Source organism: Gloeophyllum trabeum (genome assembly GCF_000344685.1).
Source record: "Gloeophyllum trabeum ATCC 11539 unplaced genomic scaffold GLOTRscaffold_00002, whole genome shotgun sequence".
Lineage (NCBI taxonomy): Eukaryota > Fungi > Basidiomycota > Agaricomycetes > Gloeophyllales > Gloeophyllaceae > Gloeophyllum > Gloeophyllum trabeum.
Window position 1 is genome coordinate 2,419,420 of NW_006920411.1, and position 17,381 is coordinate 2,436,800.

Sequence of the window (17,381 nt, forward strand, 5' to 3'; positions counted from 1 at the left end):
AGGGCAACAATCAGATGCAGCATGTTGTATGATAGGTCCGTAGACATGTCGTAGCAGGTACCACGCGACGCGCGCGGACGTGAACTCCAGCCACCATCAATTACAGCCACGTGCGCCTCTCTTTTCCTGTCACCATGAACCAGTCTCAGCAGCCCGGGCAGAACGCAAATCCTGGTTCGGCAGCCGGTGGAGGCTTTGGCCAGCCAAGACAAGAGATGGAGTATATCTGTGCGGGTGGGTATCAGCTAGAACTTCGCAATCCAGACGTTCCCTGAGTTCATGACAGACTGCGGTGCGAAGAACGAGATCAAGTCAAGAGAGCCTATCCGCTGCCGTGAATGCGGACACCGTATCATGTACAAGAAGAGAACGAAGCGAAGTACGTTTGAACCTCAGCCGTGGCACCTTTGTATCTTACCTCTCTGATTGACAGTGGTGCAATTCGAGGCCCGCTGACAGTGACACAGGCATTCTGGAGCTGTCCGGATGCGTCCCGTGTGCCATGGACGCTTCCACGCCATACCCCAAGATCACCCAACAGGCCATGCTATCGCAGCTCAGGAGAGAAGCACGCTTGCTATGATATCTCGTATCTTCCTGTCAGACTGCTGAAAAGTACTGTATCAATAATACCTGTGTATTTTATTGTCGTTATCATCGTTGTCTCACTGTGGAATCGGAATTATATGTGAAATAAGATACATGCAAGATATGTGGAGTAAGCTATCACGACGAAAGGATTGCGGTTCCGGTTCATGTTCACCACCGCCCGAGCTGTCTGATCCAAAGATGTAGCAAGCACGTAACCACCAGGTGATCAAGGATAGCTTCGGCGCTGGGAACAACGCACAGCGTGAGCTCAGATTGTGCCCATGTTGCAACTGTCCTCCCACGGGAATCTACACACTATCGAACGTGAGTCAGCAGCTGTATACAACCGTCACCGAAGCAATTACTCACAAATAGGTCAATATTGTTCTCGGCGATTTTCCACTTGTACTCTGATCCGCCGGCCTTGAAACGACGCGACCTGTAAGATGTGTGGGCTCCATACGAAGCAATATGATGACCTGTATTGATAATACTCACTTGCTGGAAGATTTCTTCGCCCTACGCAAGTCACGGATATTGACCTACCCAAGCTAGAGGATCAGTAGAACAGCCACGGGTGGCTGCACTAGTCACTCACATCGTCGATGCCGAAAGTCACGGTCGCGTTGGAATTCGAGGTCCAGTCTATCTGGCCGGCCGAATCCCATACGTTGGTGGTTAGGTTCCTACGCTGGAAAGTCGTCACGCCGCTCGATAGACCGGTAAGAGGGTGGTAGAACTGCGTCAGATGTTAGCTATCCGGTACAGTGTGCAAGGGAAATACGCTGACGAACTCGGTATAATTCCGCCACATCTGAGGAGTCACCAATGACATGGTATACTCGGAATGTACGTATGTCTGAATTGGAGCCCGAAGGCGGATATTGAAATCGGAGGACGATGTTGCCAGAGGACATTGTGGCAAAATACAACAAAGGGGGGAGCCTATCCACGCGCGTTCATCGCTTTGTCATTTATGGGCCAGATGCGAGTCTCGGGATGACTGCTGCCGACTTAAACCAGATGCAAGTGCAAAGTACTGCAAGGTGGAGTGGGAACAGACCCAAGGTGGGCAGACCAGGTCGAAATCCTCGTCTATCTGTTGATCCGAGCAAGCAGAGTTCGGGCAGCACCAGGGCGGCCGATCGATGCTCTTCCGGTAAGATCTCTCTGCGGATCTGTCTTCAACGCCTGCACGTTGCGTCTGAGTCCAGCAAAAGGAGCGCGGACTTCCCCGGCAGCACGACCCGACGGAGACCATTCCGGAAGGGCGTGCCGAACGTAGGTGTCCTGCATGGTGTCGTCGATTTGGGTACAAAGGAGAAGAAGGCTCTGCGTAGCGGACGTACCGGGGTTATGTCGGCCTATGACCTATCACTGTCCCTTCCTTCATGTTACATGACGGCTGTGCTGGCAGCTGGAGGTACAGGAGTAGCAGTGGTGAGTATAGTTGGACAAGGTTTGCCTTATCCATCGATCTCGAAATTGCCAGCATTCGCGGAATATAATTAGACCCCACCTCGCTCGTATTTACCTTGTTCGGCAGGCTGGTGAGGAGAACAAACCAGACTCGCATGCTGGTATAGGCCTTGCGGCCAAAATACTAGAAGATGGACACCGGCGGCACTTGCCTTGCTCACATGGCTGGATCCCGCACATTCCAGGGCAAATCTGTCGGCCCAAAACGAGAGCGAGGAACAACCAGCGGAGGGACAGACCGTGGAGGTTGGGCAATGCTTAGTTCCTCGAAACAGGGCAATTGGCACACCGCGAAAGCGTTGATGAGGAAATGCGATCACCAGAGGATGTGGAGGCGCGTAGGAGATCTGGAAGGCTTTTGACGACGGGCATATGACTTTTAGTACAAAAGATCGACGGTAAGGCCCGTATCATAATTCAGCTTCGATACGCTATAGTCAAAAACCGTGGACCTACCGGTACATAGTATTGATCTGTGCAGTGATTGCGAGGTGATAAATACATGTGAAACATGATCATGATATTCAAAGGCAAAATCAGGCGTGTATTCGTAAGGAGCCTCTCTGCTGGTTGTTCTTCCAGTGTTCCCCAACCCCCTTGTTCAGAAACGATACGTTGACAACTTACGATCCATCAATACTTCAAGTTAGCGTTCAGGTGGCATCGGACCTCGGGACGGGCGTAGCCGAGAAGTCGGTCGGACAGCAATGCTTCGATTAGCGTATCAGTATTGGTAAGCACATTGATGCCGGGTGGCCCCGCAAGCGGCGGCAGCTTGGGACACAACCATAACGTTGTTTGGTTTGACTTTCTGAAGACATATTGCACGTCTGTTCAGTCCGAATCGAGGAAGTCGAAGCGGTAGTCTCCGAGCTGCACGATGAGTCTGAGAGACAGGAGTGTTTCGCATGATCTGGAGGTGAGTAGCATAGCACACTATTCCGAGGGTTGTTAATCCAAGCTCGGAGTCATGTTAGGAATCCGATGTTTCCTCTCCTATGGACAATCTCGACGGTGCAAGCAACCAAGGGAGTAAACCAGGCCGGAAGAAAAACCCCAAGTGCGTTGATATCCCAGCAAACGTAACCATGATTATGCCTAAAACTGCACCCGCGACCATAGCTCGCAGGCGGCCCGCCGAGACCAAAACAGAATAGCCCAGCGAGAGTTTCGTCTACGCAAACAGCAACGTGTTAGCTCTAAGTTCTCGGCGTTCCCAATGTACCTTCCATTAACAGGACTGCTAGATACGAGACCTTGAGGCTCGGGTCGAAATTCTATCAGGCGGCAAAGATGAGGCACTGTCTGAGATGAGGGAAATATTGAAAGGCGAGTGCTATGTCAGTTTACAGTGCCCCCGTTCCTGTTAATTCTGCAGCGCCTCACGTGCATAGATTTGATGCACGAGAATCAAGTATTGCGCAACCTCCTCAAGAACCTCAGTTCCTTCATTGGTGAAGGAGCGGGTGGCCTTCTACCGAAGCTAGGATGGGACCTTGCGGATTTCAACAACTTCATAAACAAAGCAGAGACTGATACAGCTTGGGAGAGTCATCAGAGGCGTAAAAAGGCACGGCAAGAGTTCGATCCGTTGTCTTCTCATCCCAACCTTACAGCGCAGAAGCGTCCGATCGAGGAAGAGGACAACCAGTCTGCTGCTAAGCGGTCCAAATCGGCAGCGGACGACAGAGAGAATGACCGTAACGGATATGCTATGCTAAACTCCATCACAGCCGGGATCAGCCCTCTTCCCGCCTCATACGCAGCGGAGTCAAGGCCCTCTGCCGACACCAGTTTCTTCTCAGAGCTCATACGGGGAACAGGGCGTTCGCCGATGTTTGCATCTCAGACGACGACCCCATCAAACAATACGCCCAGCCAGTATCCTACGGCATCGACGTCGACTATACCGACGGCTAGCAGCTCTTTCCAGAACCCCTATCTCCCTCCTATAAATATGAACATGGACGCTACGTTGCCGTCGCTTCAGTTCATGGCTAACCCTGCTGTACCACCGCAACAGCAGAATGTGCGAGCGGGTCACACTCCGGATGAAGATGCAGCTGATGACGATCCGAAAAGGAACGAGGCACATAAACTCATACAGTACGCATCTTAGGTCCACATGCTTTGGTGCTTATATTTATGACCTGTTCCCAGCTATCATCTCGATAATTTCAAGCGGAATTCTGCCTATTGTTTACCATCATCGTTGCGACCTACGTTAGTCCAGAAGTATGTTCCTCGTCGGCTTTCTCTTTCCTCCGTATTCCAACTGATCTTTTTACGCCTCCCTAGGACTGTTCCTCACGGTTTGTACCACCTTCGACGCGGGTTGTGACCTGATATTGACAGTACGCGCAGAGAGCGCCATTGACAGGATACCCCATCCCGAACTTCGGGATCGTATGATTCTACTACGCGGTACGCCTGTCTCCCTTGATACTGTTCGGACATACCTTGAGTTTGCCGGGTAGGCCGATATGATCTCGTTGACTGTCTTCACGAGTATCGAGCGGCAGTCACAATACACGGGGATGATGTCCTTGCCCATACTAATTGGGAGATTGGAGAGAATTGGTTAAGACGTTACGGGTGCGCCGTGATGTCTCTCCGCTGCGGTGTTTAGCTGATCTAATCATGATTCAGTTACCTCGTCGATCAGGCCACGCTCAATGTCTGCAATAGGTGGAGGCGAGATCGAGGTGAACACGAACTGCGTCTTGCGGACTTGGGTCCTGCGGACCAGCAATCTGGATCGGTATAGGGTACTGTAGGGATTCTGACACTGTTTCTCTGGCCAGGGCATTTAGCTGTATCTTCCTCACATTGATTATACTTGTCATGGCTGTATTACTTCACTCTCATAATACAGAGCTCCGCCTATGGGTTGTGGAAGGGGCCACGCCCACAATTATGGATAATCTCGTAGCAACCTCGCAAGTGGATACTATGATTTAAACAATCAGGACCTTCCGAGCAAGCAGAGGAACTGCCGTGCTCACAGGTTCGCCGTTCCATTGAAGTTAGATTACCAGGAAGCTTTGCGGACACCTGGCAATTCTCCATTCAGAGCTTTCAGTCGGAATTGGAACTACAGCGGATTAGTATCGGGGGCCGAGGAAGATGAATGCGTCAACTTACCCGACAGAGACCGAATTCACTCATGATGCCTCTACCGCGCCCACTCTCTATGCACCGGTTCTTCACCGTCGTGGGGCGAGTGTACTTGCCAAAAGTATTTAACTGCAGCTGAGCCTGATGTCGGACCTGCGGGGGCTGCCTTTGGTCCCGTGCGACATAGAGATATGCCCTTCGTAGAAGTTCGTTCTGTAAGACACCCTGACGGGCCTTTATGTCCCGCAAGACCCGGGCATTGGGCATAGTGGTAGTGGACGAAGATAGCTGACAGCTGGTGGCGAATCAAACAAGGGCAATTCTATCGGTAAGAACCGGTGGCGAGGAACCTGCACCGACGCCTGCGCTTCTTTTGCGCAACTACAACAGTCCACATTCGACACAAGCCGACCGTGAGTTGGCTGGACATGGTTTGGCAGGTTCGCAGTAAGTATTCTATCGCGTAATGATGTGCTCCGACGCTGATACTAAAGATGGGGGACTCCAGTAACACCATGATTGCTGCTCGGAGTCTACGCCTCAGCCCCCTCCAGCGTCGGAAGTTCATCTCATCCCTATTCGGTCTTACATTCTTTGCCACCATATTCACCGTGTCTGCTTCATCCATGCTGCCATGTCCAGCTCACATTGAGAGGGGTCGGTTTGCGGACGGAGAGTCGGAGGAGTACAAGGGGAAGTCGCGGATAGTTATCGAGAAGAGGCCGAGAAGATGGATAGAAGAGAGTAAACCTCAGTAATGTTATCAACTCAAGTGCTCTGATTAATTGCGATTACTTCTCACTGCGTTTGGCGTATCCTGCATGCCTGAGGGCCGGAGCCATAAGGGTCTCACTTGCTTAGGAGTGATCTCACGAATTGATCTCCACGGTGAATGTCTAGTATTGTGGCCTCGTATAACAGCAAAATAATATAGATATCGAGATAAATATCAATCCTCTAAAGAAGACGATCCGTTTCTATGAGCATTGTTCCGATACTGCTCTTCCTGCTCCTCGATGGTTCCCCTATTCCCAAACGGTAAGTCACGAACATTCACCTAACATCAAAAGGCTACGCACGGCAAGGGGTTCTCTTGGATAGGCAAGCAGCAGATGAAAGTGAGAATGTTCATCGCCAATTGACAGAGAAACACCACTTCTAGGGCGTCGCGGTATGAACTAATAGCTGCTGTGCGCAGGTCATCCGGTAAGCTTGGGATGATGTTTACCGAATGGCTATGGTCGTGTAAGGATATCATACGGGATGAAACAGGAAGGAATTACCGGATGTCCTCGATGATCTGAGGGGGCTCATCAGCGACTTTCAGGGAGTATGGACATTGATGCAGACCTCTAATGCATTGGGCCCATGGATCCTCATCCTCAGCTTGGCTACAAGTACGGCTTGCAAGATTGCACCGCTGCAACTTACGCCGATGACTTGACCCGTGGTTCTAAACAGATAGGTAACTAAGAGACTGGTCAGCGACTCCACCCCGAGTTCGAGAATGAACCCTCCTTACTTCCAGTTGCGACGGCCATATCCTCTTTAACTACTCCGGCAATCATAGCCTACATCACACGGTAGGTGAATAAACACATTGGGAGGTCGCGACAGTCCCAGACTCACGATTAATGTACTGGTGATGAGACTAGCCATTCCAAAACCTTGCGGTACAATATCCAGCCACAAGTGAAACTCTGACGACTGGTCGTTCCATAGACAGACCAGAGCACTGGCCAGGATAGCAGAGCCCGCGGAAGCCAACGTCAGATAATAAAGTTTTCCGGTCTTTCGCATGATCCTGGTACCCTCATGTGAGAATTTAATATTTCATGGGAACAACCGACTTACCATCCCGCAAACACACTTCCGGTAGATAAAGCAACCTAGCAGGAGATGAGCATTAAGTAGCCAAAAAAGTGGATACCATTACCGAGTGTGGTAATAAATGGAGTCCTGGAAGGAAGTGTCAGAACAGATCCAGCTACTTGAGCACGCATGCGTACCAGCCTCCGTAGATGAGTTCAATCTCACGGCTGAGAAATACTATAGCTTTCATTAATTTATTTAATCATCACCGATTGTCTTGGCCGTAGCGTACCAATGGGATGTTATACAACTGTGACAGATAGAGTTAGCCGGTAGATGCATGATTTGCGGGGGGAAGACTGTACCATTGAGAATGCACCAACACTTCCAAAGAAATTCGACAAGGATACAGCCAAAGGCGTTCTCTGCGTGATTAACCGCAGAGGCATGATGGGGTATTGAGACCAATAATGTTCTACTAATACAAATGAAACGCAGAATACCGCGCTGACGACGAAGAGGCCCCAAATAAGCGGATCAGACCACGGCAGCTCTTCCGTCGATTTGAGACTAAAGCCTAATAGCAGGCAGCCGACGGTGCCGACGAGTGTGAAGGACCCGCAAAAGTCTATCCGTTTGAGTTTTGCGGAGGTGCTCTGGTTCTGGACGTCGAAGGGTAGCTTGATCTTGACTTTGAGTGTGACAAGGAGGACGGAGAAGACCAGGATGGGCATCTGGATGTCACGGGCGTTATGGATGGGTATTTCCGTGCCATCAGTGTCTTGGCTTACCTGCAGAAGGAATGCAGATCTCCTGGTGACCGATCGTTCAGTGTCAAGATCGGGATCATAAACATTGCTACGAACCACCCGAAAGCGTCATTCAAGTACCCACCGAGCGGACCTCCGAGACCTGCTCCCAGACCGAATAAACTACGTGGTATAAGGTACGAAGTGAGCCAGATATGGGTGTAACGCTTACATATTACACATCCCCTGGTATAGGCCGCGTTGTTTTCTACGTCACGATAGTGATTTGTATTATTCCAGAGTGACGGGACGGCCGAGCGAGACTTACAGTGGGATCAGGTCAGTGACAGCCACGCTTGACACTAGGCAGATCTGTGTTAGGATGCAGGCCTACAAAGAGGGAATATATGTACCTGTCATCACTCTATTGAGGACAAGGTTAACTGCAAATCATTCCAGAGACACGGCGCCGGTAACTTACCCCCCACCGCCCATTCCAGCGATAGCGCGGGCAGCGATCAACATTTCCATCGAGTTCGCTAACCCACAGAGCAATGTACCGGTGCCTTCAGACAGAAGCGTGAACATCACAGAGAGGCGAAGGGACAGATGATACACTACCAAAGAAGAACAGGCCGAGCAACATTGCACCCCTCCGACCGAGAATATCAGACAATCGTCCTGACAAGGTGTCAGTACGGATGGAGCACGCAGTCACTGAACGTACCATACAAAGGCGTAAAGCAGCATACTGAGAGCAGATATGCTGTCCCAATGTACGAAGCCTGATTAGCCTTGTTGAAATCACTGCCAATTGGCGTCAATAGAGTCGCGACGATCGTGCCTGGATGCTATGGGTCACAAAAGCAGGTAACGGACAAGAATGGACGGCATACCGTCGAGAGCACCAAGAAACACAGCACTCCATAAGCCGGCGAGAATCCAGATAAGGTCTGACCGTGACACTTTATTGAGCGGCGTCTCGGGAGAGGTCGTTTCTTCACTGTCCGCGGAGCCGTAGGAGCTGCGACGGTCGTCGAGCAAAGGCCTTGCTTCGGAATCGGATTTGCTGCTGAACGACATTGCAGACACACGGGAGGTTATAACCCGGCTGCTTCAATTAATGTCTGACAGGCTTATATCGCCCTGGGCCGACGGACGCCCTCCTGAGAACTGGGTGGAACAGTCCGTTCGAAGCTGATCGTGACAAAGCAAGGATAGCAATTTGACGGAGGCCACGGTGCAAAGGCACGCTTCCTGAGGCGAGCGCGCACCGAACGCAATCACTGAGAATCGAATGGTCGCAATCCTATCTGGAGCTCAACATTCTCGATGCCCTTTGCGCCATCTGTAATTATCCGTGAACCTCGGTCCGGCCATAGCCGCGGCGAATGCACGCTTCTCGCGTCACGCTCGTGACGCAATAGTGCACCGTGACCTTAACTTAGCGGGCGCTACTCAGTAGTCCATGAAACCCGAGCGGTGAATCTCTGGGGCGACTTTCGAAATTTCAAGGGTGTCGGGGTAGGTATCAGTGGCGACTGTATTGTATGGCTACGGGACTTGTCAAGGACCTTGCGGACAGCGGGAACACAAAATGGGGTTCAAGGCTTCAACCCTATCGCCCGAACGCTTTATGTATACCCTATCTCCTTCTATCCGAATGCCTTGCCGGTGAAGGATAGGTCCTTGACAGCGCTGGGCGCTTTATCCATCTCAGGGCACCCGCTCCGCTAAATCTCGGACACCCCGTCAGACGTCGGGCAAAATGCTAGCCTTGGCAAGTGCAGGGATCATCAGTATGGCTCTCCGTCGTGATCTCTCCTCTCGTTAACTGATGCTGGCTAACAGCTTCCAGCATAATATGAGGTAAGCGTCTCATACACGGAGCACGGCACGCTCACACCCACATCACTCACTGAGTAGGTCAGTTGTTATCTAGTGATCTCCGTGCGACTTGTCGACACTAAGCGACACGCAAAGGCTGCACCCTCCGTCCCTAGCGGAGGAAAGATTATCGGCCTCAGTACTAGATCCAGAGGGAACTCTATGCCGCCTCGTTACTTCGAGCTGTTAAATGCCGCGCGGCTTCTCACTTGCATATGAAAAGAATGTCATCTGCATGGACCTAATAACCATAGCAGTCCCCATGACTATCCTCCAGATTCGACATGGAAGGGGGCATACACGGACCTCTTTACTAGATGTCTCTATCTATCGGGGAATCTTTGCAACCACCTGCGGAGAGGCCTGGCCTCAAGAAAACCCGCCTCTTGATGTTAAGGCAGCCCTACTTATGACGCTGTATCCCTGAAGAGATCCGGTCGCTTTCGAAGACCAGACATCACAGAGCACCTACTGATCCCTTCCCAGAAGCACGAACGATGTACCACCTTCGGCTATCCCCACGAAACCGCTGCTTCACTCGACCCGACTCTATGTCACACGCCTTTCTCTCTATAAGCTGCATTATGCAGGATGGTATGAGGCTCATACTCCCCTTCCTTACCTTCGGTCAGTTCCCGTGCCCGAGACCACCGCGCATCCTACTCACTACTCTGCTGCCATTTAGCGACGTTGCGCCTTGGAGGTCTTATGCCGTTGCTTCGGAGGCGTTTACCTTTGTTTTGCGGCTCTTCTCGGTGCCCCACTGTCCGATCACGACGGTGTAGGACGGCCGGACTTTACTGGCTCGGCGACCTTCGTCATATTACATGAAGACCTCAAGTATACGAGAAGAGGGCATAGGGCCCGTGAAATTGATTTTTCATCCACCCAATGGCACGCACGTCCTTCCCCACCATTTATGGTCCTTTTCCCGGCCATATTCCTTGAGGCGGCTCTGAATCCGGTGTATTCCTTGGGATACCCAAGGTGTCGCCAGGTGTTGGTCCCCTCTGGATGATAATCCCATCCTTGATGCGTACTCGTCGGTTCCCTTTGTCCACCACCGTCCCACTGCGGCGACCCTAAGTCCTTTCCTGTTCGAAGGTTCACACCCGGCTCCAGTTGCAGGAGGCACAAGGTCCGTAGCCAGCAGATTCCTGTGCGCACAGCCTTTGCTTCAAACCACGGCCGGCGCGTGGTCCTTGACAGTCGGCCGTTTGGGGGAGGGGTATGCCCGTAAAGTACGCGTAGATGCTTAAGATGTGCACACCCAACCTAACAGACGCCTACAAGGTGGGGCTCCGAAACCGCCTACCTGACGTTACTCCTGTCTAACAGTGCAGATAGGCGCCCTGGCTCGACTTAAAGAGGCCATGGTGATTACTATTACGCCAACGTCTTGGTCACTCGGTCGGAATACGGCGCGCGTTCGGTGCAATTTCTCTGGCGCAGGCGTTGATGCTACCAAGCCCATGTCCTGCTCCCGATCGGGTCCCATGCCATGTCGATTTTGGAGCATCACCGAGGACATCTTCATCGATGTACTTCGTCACCGGGCCGTAACCCGTCCATCTGGCCAGCCGATCCCCCTCTAAGCCAGCGCTCTGCACTACACGGGATGAAGTCCTTGACGTCGACTTTATTTCGTAACCTAGATCATCGCGCGTCCGGGACGCTTGCTGTGGCTAATATTGGTTCAATATTCGGCGGCTATGCTGACCCTGGTACGATAGAACCTCTGACTGAGCCTCCATCCCGACAAGAATGAGCAAGATCTCCTGTTGCTAGCTAATCTGCTGGGTTATGGTTCTGATACTGTCTGGATCTGCGCCTACATAGTCTACCCACTTGCCCGGTCGGCCGTGGTTTCGCCGTCCAAGCTCCTCTTGCCTGGACCTTCAAGCTATGCTTGTTCCGCTTTCGGAGGCCTATGTTGGACGGTCGGCATCTCGGAATTGGGTGGTGGCACTGCGTATGAAGGCCTAGTTTCCCTGGGATGTCTGATTTTACCTTTGACATCCGCGGTTATCGATGTGCTGTTATTCATAGCCCATGAGCATGATTATGATCAGAACTGGTAGATGTTCTTTGAGTATCGTTATCTGGTGCTATAAGTACTGGCGATTCTGCCATGTGAGTCCCCGTTCTATCTATTCCATTTGTCGGGGAGGATACGTATGGCCGACTCACTTGACCTTATGCCTTATGCTTGACAGGTGATATATGAGCTAGACCGGTAAGAGGGAAGCCTGCAAGTTTGACGGTACTAACAAAGCTCCCGGTTAACAAGCTTTGACAGGTGAGGTAACGGATACTATTGAAGAGAGTATGGGAGGAGGGATTTATTCGAGCCCGTCGGCCTGAGGTTAATTATCTCTATCGAGGCTTCCAGCGAATGATCTCGCAAGGCCATACATCGCGGAACACCGCAGGCCGTCAGCCAATAGGATGTCCGATCCGAACGTCATACTGCAGGGTTCCTGAAGCACAAGAGTCCAATCGGCCAACAGCGAGAAAGGCGGTGAAAGTCCATCCGATCTTCCCGATGCACCGCAGGTGCCAGTGTCCAGAGTCTGGATTGTCCAGTTCCTGGCGGCTTCTCGCGAGAGCACGCAAAGGGGCCTATGATTGGCTGAGTTTATTGGGCATCTCGTATAACGGTTGAGGCCTGAGTCAGAGGTTCTCCGCTCCGTGCGCTGTGTACATAGCTCGAGTCTTTACGCGATGCGACGGGGTTTGCTGGGGTCGTCTGGCTAGCCATTGACACGGGTGGCGAACGTCTTGGAAAGTTATACATAATTCAAGAATAATGAAAGCATCATTCCCGTGTAAAATGCAAGAAAGGCAAGCCGGACATGCTAATGTCCGTAAATTAATGAACACTGCCATTTCGATCTGAAAAGAGAGTACATTCCGAGCAAGTCGCGTAGTTTGGGAAGGACTGGGTCCGCGATATGGAGGAAGGCGGGGAACATCCATGTGCAAACCCGGCCAAAATTGGAGCGGATACAAACCATTTCAGAGAAAAAAGGGGGTGGGCCTGGGGGTTGCCGGGACCCTGCTGACTAAGCAGAGCACCCTTAGTATTGAGAGACGGAAATACTGTTCCTCAAACTGTTGTTACTCACTGTCTTAGCCGTCCTGGACGTCCCTGCTTCACCTTCGCCCGCCTCCAGCGCCCGCCGTCCGTCGCGACGTTCTTTCTTGTCGTCGCCGTGTTCGACAACAGACTACCCTATCCTTTCCCGCCTGTGCCATGGCTACCTCTTCGTCCCAGTCTAGGAGCCCCACGCTACCCCAATCGTTCGGTGACACGCCGACGTCTGCGAGCTCACCTTCGTGGAAGTCGATCCTTCGTCTAGGCAACTCTTCTTCAAAAAAGCTTAACATGAATGGGAATGCTTCTGCCCTCACGTTAGACACTCGTTTGTTACATTCGTCTGGTAATCCCCCTTTGACTCCCAACCCTGCTTCGACCTCTACTTCCGTCGTTTCCGTGGATCAGCGATCCTCGTATAATTCATCTAGTACCCAGTCGAGCGACTCGAATCCCCGGATAGCCTCCATGAGTCGTGGTCCGAGCTCACCCTCATTGACGAACCAGTCATCCTCGGATGCTCTCTCGGGCAAATCGAGGACACGGACAAAGTCCGAGCGGCAGAAAACACTAGGCAAAGCCTCCACCAAACCCCAGACTGCAGGGGCATTTCAGCAGTCCTTTGCATTGCCCTCTCCGCCTTCCAAGTCGGGGCCGCTATCACCGAGGGCGATGGGTGCGACGGCGTCTAGGTTTATCCGACGTGTTGCCTCCGCACCCAATGCGAAAGGTCTGTTCTCAATGAGCTCGCGCTCGGCGACTACCAAGAACGGTTTCCTTGCTCCTGGCGAGGCTGCACCTGGCGTATCCATGGCGAACGCGACTACGTCCGACCAAACATCTTCACTGGAGACTGTCTCATCCTCGTCTTCCCGAGGTGATTCCCGGCGGCCCGCTCGTGCCTACAGTAATGCATCTGCCCACAAGCCCAAACAGCGCGCCTCAAATGGGAACTTGGAAGGTCCGGGCAGGATGGCTTTTCGTAGGACGTACTCCAGTAACTCCATCAAAATCCGATCTGTGAGTATGCTCCGTCATGGTGTAGTCATCTGTATCAGCGTGTGATGCTAATTGGCTCTGAATAGGTCGAAGTCGGACCTTCGAGCTTCCAGAAGATCAAAATGCTTGGTCGGGGAGACGTGGGAAAGGTATATTTGGTTCGAGAGAAGAAAACGTCTAAATTATATGCAATGAAAGGTATGGAAGATCCGGTGTTCTAGAGGCCGGAGGGGTGCTGAGATACGAAACACTCGTCCCTCAGTTTTGTCTAAGAAAGAAATGGTGCAGCGGAAAAAGATCAAGCGTGCACTGACGGAGCAAGAGATCCTCGCCACCTCCAACCATCCATTCATCGTCACGCTATATCATTCATTCCAATCGGACGAATACCTATATTTCTGCATGGAATACTGCATGGGCGGCGAGTTCTTCCGTGCCCTTCAAACGAGACCTGGGAGGTGCTTGCCGGAAGATGCGGCGCGGTTTTACGCCGCAGAAGTGGTTGCGGCATTAGAATATCTACACTTAATGGGGTTTATCTACAGGGATTTAAAGCCGGAAAGTGAGTTTCCTGATCCCGTATTTATGAACGTTGGGTATTGACCGATGGCACGTCAGACATTCTTCTCCATCAGTCTGGACACATAATGCTGTCGGATTTCGACCTTGCAAAGCAGTCGGGAGAGGGTGGTGGAAGGCCGCCGACGATTCACCAGTCGGAACCGAATGGGGTAAGTCCTATCAGGTTTCTCGGATTGATTATCATGGTGTGAATATGTCGATGCCAATGACGCAGGTCCCTCTCGTTGACACCCGCTCTTGCACCGCAAACTTCCGGACAAACTCCTTCGTGGGCACGGAAGGCAAGTTCCCATTTGCGTTTCAGTCAGCGTGTGGCGTTGACGAGACTGTGTTCGTAGAATACATTGCTCCTGAGGTCATCGAAGGACAAGGCCATACCTCTGCCGTGGATTGGTGGACTCTGGGCATCTTGATCTATGAGATGATTGTGAGTGCTCGCTTCCAGTTCGATTTGGATTACGTTCCCTCAACGTGATTCAGTATGCGACTACGCCGTTCAAGGGTGAACACCGCAATGACACCTTTGCCAATATCACCAAGCTACCGGTTCACTTCCGGGACCAACCGAAAGTATCTTCGTAAGTCGATTGCATAGTAGAACGTGAGCACTATCTCAGCCTTCTCGTCTGCAGGGCTGGGAAAGACATTGTTGTCCGGTTGTTGGACAAGAATGAACACACTAGGCTTGGTAGTATGACAGGCGCCAGCGAAGTTAAACAGCACAAATGGTTCGCCAAGATCAATTGGGGTCTGTTAAGGAATATGCGGCCTCCGGTAAGCTCACGTGACCGCTCTATGATCATACTTGTGTGAATTCATTTCGCGACTCAGATTGTACCTGCGTCTTCTAATGGCATTGATGCTGTCAACTTCCGACACATACAAGAGTCGACATCAGTACACCTGGACAAGGGCTCGTTACACTTACAAGGTGTAGCCGGTTCAGCGCCTGTCCTGACACTACCCGCCAACGGAAGCTTCGCTGCTCTCCCAGGAAAGGGTCTTCCTGGTTCACTCCCTTCCACCCCTGGCGTGGACGATGGTATGGAACACGTCGACATGGCGAGCTTGTTTGGCGGGTTCAGCAACGTTACCCTTGTCCACGACGGTGATACTTGATTGATAGAGTCTCAGAAGGCTCGCGCTGTGTGATAGTTGGTTCTCGAGGACCTGTCCGAGCGTCCATGCTCCTTAGTCCGTCCGGTCATTTGTGGCTTTTCTCGCGACACCATGGGAGTCTCGTCATCTTTTGTGGATTCTTTTGATTGTTGCACTTTTTTTCAACTGTCGGTACATGCTCTGTTTTCTGCGTTTTCTCGTGGGACCATACTTCTCGCTGTCTTGGCTCTCGTCTCTCGTTTCCATCCTAATTGTCTTCACGTATCTATCCATTGATCTGTCGCTCACTCATCCATCATTCCTTTCTCGTCACGAACGCAATTACTATTCTGCATGTAAATTAGCAAACTATGTTACATATTAGCACTGCTGGCATCATTTATACTTGGGAAGTATTCGGCGCTGCGCGGCACGCCAGGTCCGATTCCTCGTAAGGTAAACGAGTGGCAAGGGTTCTACATTACAGTAGGTAAATAGTCTTTCTAGCCTCCCGGGCGCTGCGCGGCATCAAGAATACTCCTAGTTATTATATGTTGATCTCAGTGATACTAAATCATATAAGTTTGTAACTCTCAAACATGACTGTGTGTGGCTAGAACCTTCAATCATCCTATACTCAGTGTCAAGTACAGTTATTTCAATACACAATAATACACTACAGTGACGTGCGAAAGTAATGCACCACCCAAGATAAATGTATATCTCTGCAACCACTTGACCATTCTCTTTGGTGTAAAAAGTAAACTTTTAGCCCTCCTTCTGGGCAACAATATGGCAGTACTATGGAGTGATGTAGGGGCCCCCATCAGGAGAGAGAGGCTCTACATCAAAGACCCCAATTTTCAACTTTTTACTCAGAGTCCCGATAGACTAGCGGTTATTACCATCTGAAAGAGGCAAAAACACTGTGCAATTTTGATACCAGAATGACCCTGATTGACTGCACTGTTGTGGAGATACAGGGCCAGAAAGTAGGGGGTCTAGGTGTAAAACTCAGAACTATTACACCAAAATCCCAACTTTCTGACCTCATATCTCCACAATGGTGTAGTCAATTTCTATGATTCCAGATTCTAAAATATACAGATTTTCCTGAAGATTTTAACCATGCAATGTATGAAAGTCTGTGGTGTCTCTATGAGGAGATACATTTTGACTACAAATATTGTTTCTGCTGCAGAAAGAGCAGATCTATTCTGATCACCATGATTGTGGTTCTATCTGATAGAGCTTCAAAAATACTACAAACTATGTGTTTACACCAAGAGGAAATACTCTGTCTACATTGAGTTACATTCCAAATACTGGTCGAAAAGTGGTGGTGCATTACTTTCACATGCCACTGTATTTACTTCAGTACTACACTCGGGTAGCATTACTATTGAGTCAGTGCACATGCATACTGTAGCTGAGATGCACGTCGTCAGGCTGAGGCCTCAATGCTGCCAGTACTATGCCTCGAATGTAACTTACCAATCTTGTGCAGTAGGCAGCAGGGTACTTGCCATCGGCACAATTCCACACACACCCGGGGGATGCCTGACAGTGCCATTGGCCGGAGATCTTGAAAGGATCGAGACCACACTACATATCTGGAATTAGTCCCTATTCACAAACGGTAATTATTGACATGAGAGGTAATAGCTCCTATTTGCTGATGGTGGTAAGATTTGGATCGGTGGACCTTCCATTTGAGGAGAGTGCTCCCGTTACAGTTAAGGTAATTTGGGCTATAAGGGGTATACCCCCTGTTCAACGCTGGCAATTTTCGATCACCAGAGAGCCCTATACAACGACTGAACAGTAAACCAATTCTAGGGGAATCGGAACTGAACAGTAAACCAATTCTAGAGGTATCGGAACAGGAGGCTTTGTTTGCCTGGGTCTCTACATATCAGTGAGTGGCACGGCGGTCCATCCTTGTCAGAGTGGTGGTCACGTACGGCCAC

General features: G+C 50.9%; 7 protein-coding genes across 7 annotated transcripts; 4 read left to right on the forward strand and 3 right to left on the reverse strand.

Annotated features, from left to right (window-relative positions):
• The first annotated feature begins 118 nt into the window (after positions 1-118).
• Positions 119-693, forward strand: GLOTRDRAFT_98520 (uncharacterized protein). Its single transcript, XM_007864351.1, has 3 exons — positions 119-234; positions 287-379; positions 434-693. Exons 1-3 carry the CDS (start codon positions 135-137, stop codon positions 454-456), a joined length of 216 nt encoding a protein of 71 aa, XP_007862542.1. The 5' UTR covers positions 119-134; the 3' UTR covers positions 457-693.
• Positions 694-759: 66 nt separating this feature from the next.
• On the reverse strand, positions 760-1,508 carry GLOTRDRAFT_103596 (uncharacterized protein; the record flags this gene model as incomplete). The annotated part of the gene is made up of 5 exons (XM_007864352.1): positions 760-906; positions 961-1,030; positions 1,090-1,133; positions 1,190-1,330; positions 1,386-1,508. 5 exons carry the CDS (start codon positions 1,506-1,508, stop codon positions 760-762), a joined length of 525 nt encoding a protein of 174 aa, XP_007862543.1.
• Positions 1,509-3,068: 1,560 nt separating this feature from the next.
• Positions 3,069-4,837, forward strand: GLOTRDRAFT_103597 (uncharacterized protein; the record flags this gene model as incomplete). The annotated part of the gene is made up of 8 exons (XM_007864582.1): positions 3,069-3,130; positions 3,193-3,262; positions 3,318-3,399; positions 3,465-4,176; positions 4,231-4,316; positions 4,435-4,494; positions 4,548-4,665; positions 4,720-4,837. The coding sequence occupies 8 exons, from the start codon at positions 3,069-3,071 to the stop codon at positions 4,835-4,837; spliced, it is 1,308 nt and encodes a 435-aa protein (XP_007862773.1).
• A 264-nt stretch (positions 4,838-5,101) lies between these two features.
• GLOTRDRAFT_91148 (uncharacterized protein) lies at positions 5,102-5,454 on the reverse strand (the record flags this gene model as incomplete). Its single annotated transcript, XM_007864353.1, has 2 exons — positions 5,102-5,164; positions 5,215-5,454. 2 exons carry the CDS (start codon positions 5,452-5,454, stop codon positions 5,102-5,104), a joined length of 303 nt encoding a protein of 100 aa, XP_007862544.1.
• A 95-nt stretch (positions 5,455-5,549) lies between these two features.
• GLOTRDRAFT_55745 (uncharacterized protein) lies at positions 5,550-6,034 on the forward strand. The gene is made up of 2 exons (XM_007863715.1): positions 5,550-5,634; positions 5,696-6,034. The coding sequence occupies exon 2, from the start codon at positions 5,703-5,705 to the stop codon at positions 5,943-5,945; it is 243 nt and encodes an 80-aa protein (XP_007861906.1). The 5' UTR covers positions 5,550-5,634; positions 5,696-5,702; the 3' UTR covers positions 5,946-6,034.
• A 216-nt stretch (positions 6,035-6,250) lies between these two features.
• Positions 6,251-8,831, reverse strand: GLOTRDRAFT_35218 (vacuolar amino acid permease; the record flags this gene model as incomplete). The annotated part of the gene is made up of 18 exons (XM_007863623.1): positions 6,251-6,422; positions 6,471-6,487; positions 6,526-6,656; positions 6,710-6,758; positions 6,817-6,991; positions 7,042-7,076; positions 7,124-7,146; positions 7,197-7,236; positions 7,317-7,733; positions 7,791-7,812; positions 7,866-7,931; positions 7,981-8,016; positions 8,077-8,110; positions 8,162-8,172; positions 8,230-8,314; positions 8,367-8,429; positions 8,476-8,592; positions 8,645-8,831. 18 exons carry the CDS (start codon positions 8,829-8,831, stop codon positions 6,251-6,253), a joined length of 1,680 nt encoding a protein of 559 aa, XP_007861814.1.
• Positions 8,832-13,704: 4,873 nt separating this feature from the next.
• GLOTRDRAFT_34054 (Pkinase-domain-containing protein) lies at positions 13,705-15,432 on the forward strand (the record flags this gene model as incomplete). Its single annotated transcript, XM_007863548.1, has 8 exons — positions 13,705-13,752; positions 13,818-13,929; positions 13,994-14,293; positions 14,350-14,462; positions 14,528-14,740; positions 14,794-14,891; positions 14,946-15,087; positions 15,145-15,432. The coding sequence occupies 8 exons, from the start codon at positions 13,705-13,707 to the stop codon at positions 15,430-15,432; spliced, it is 1,314 nt and encodes a 437-aa protein (XP_007861739.1).
• Between the last annotated feature and the right edge of the window lie 1,949 nt (positions 15,433-17,381).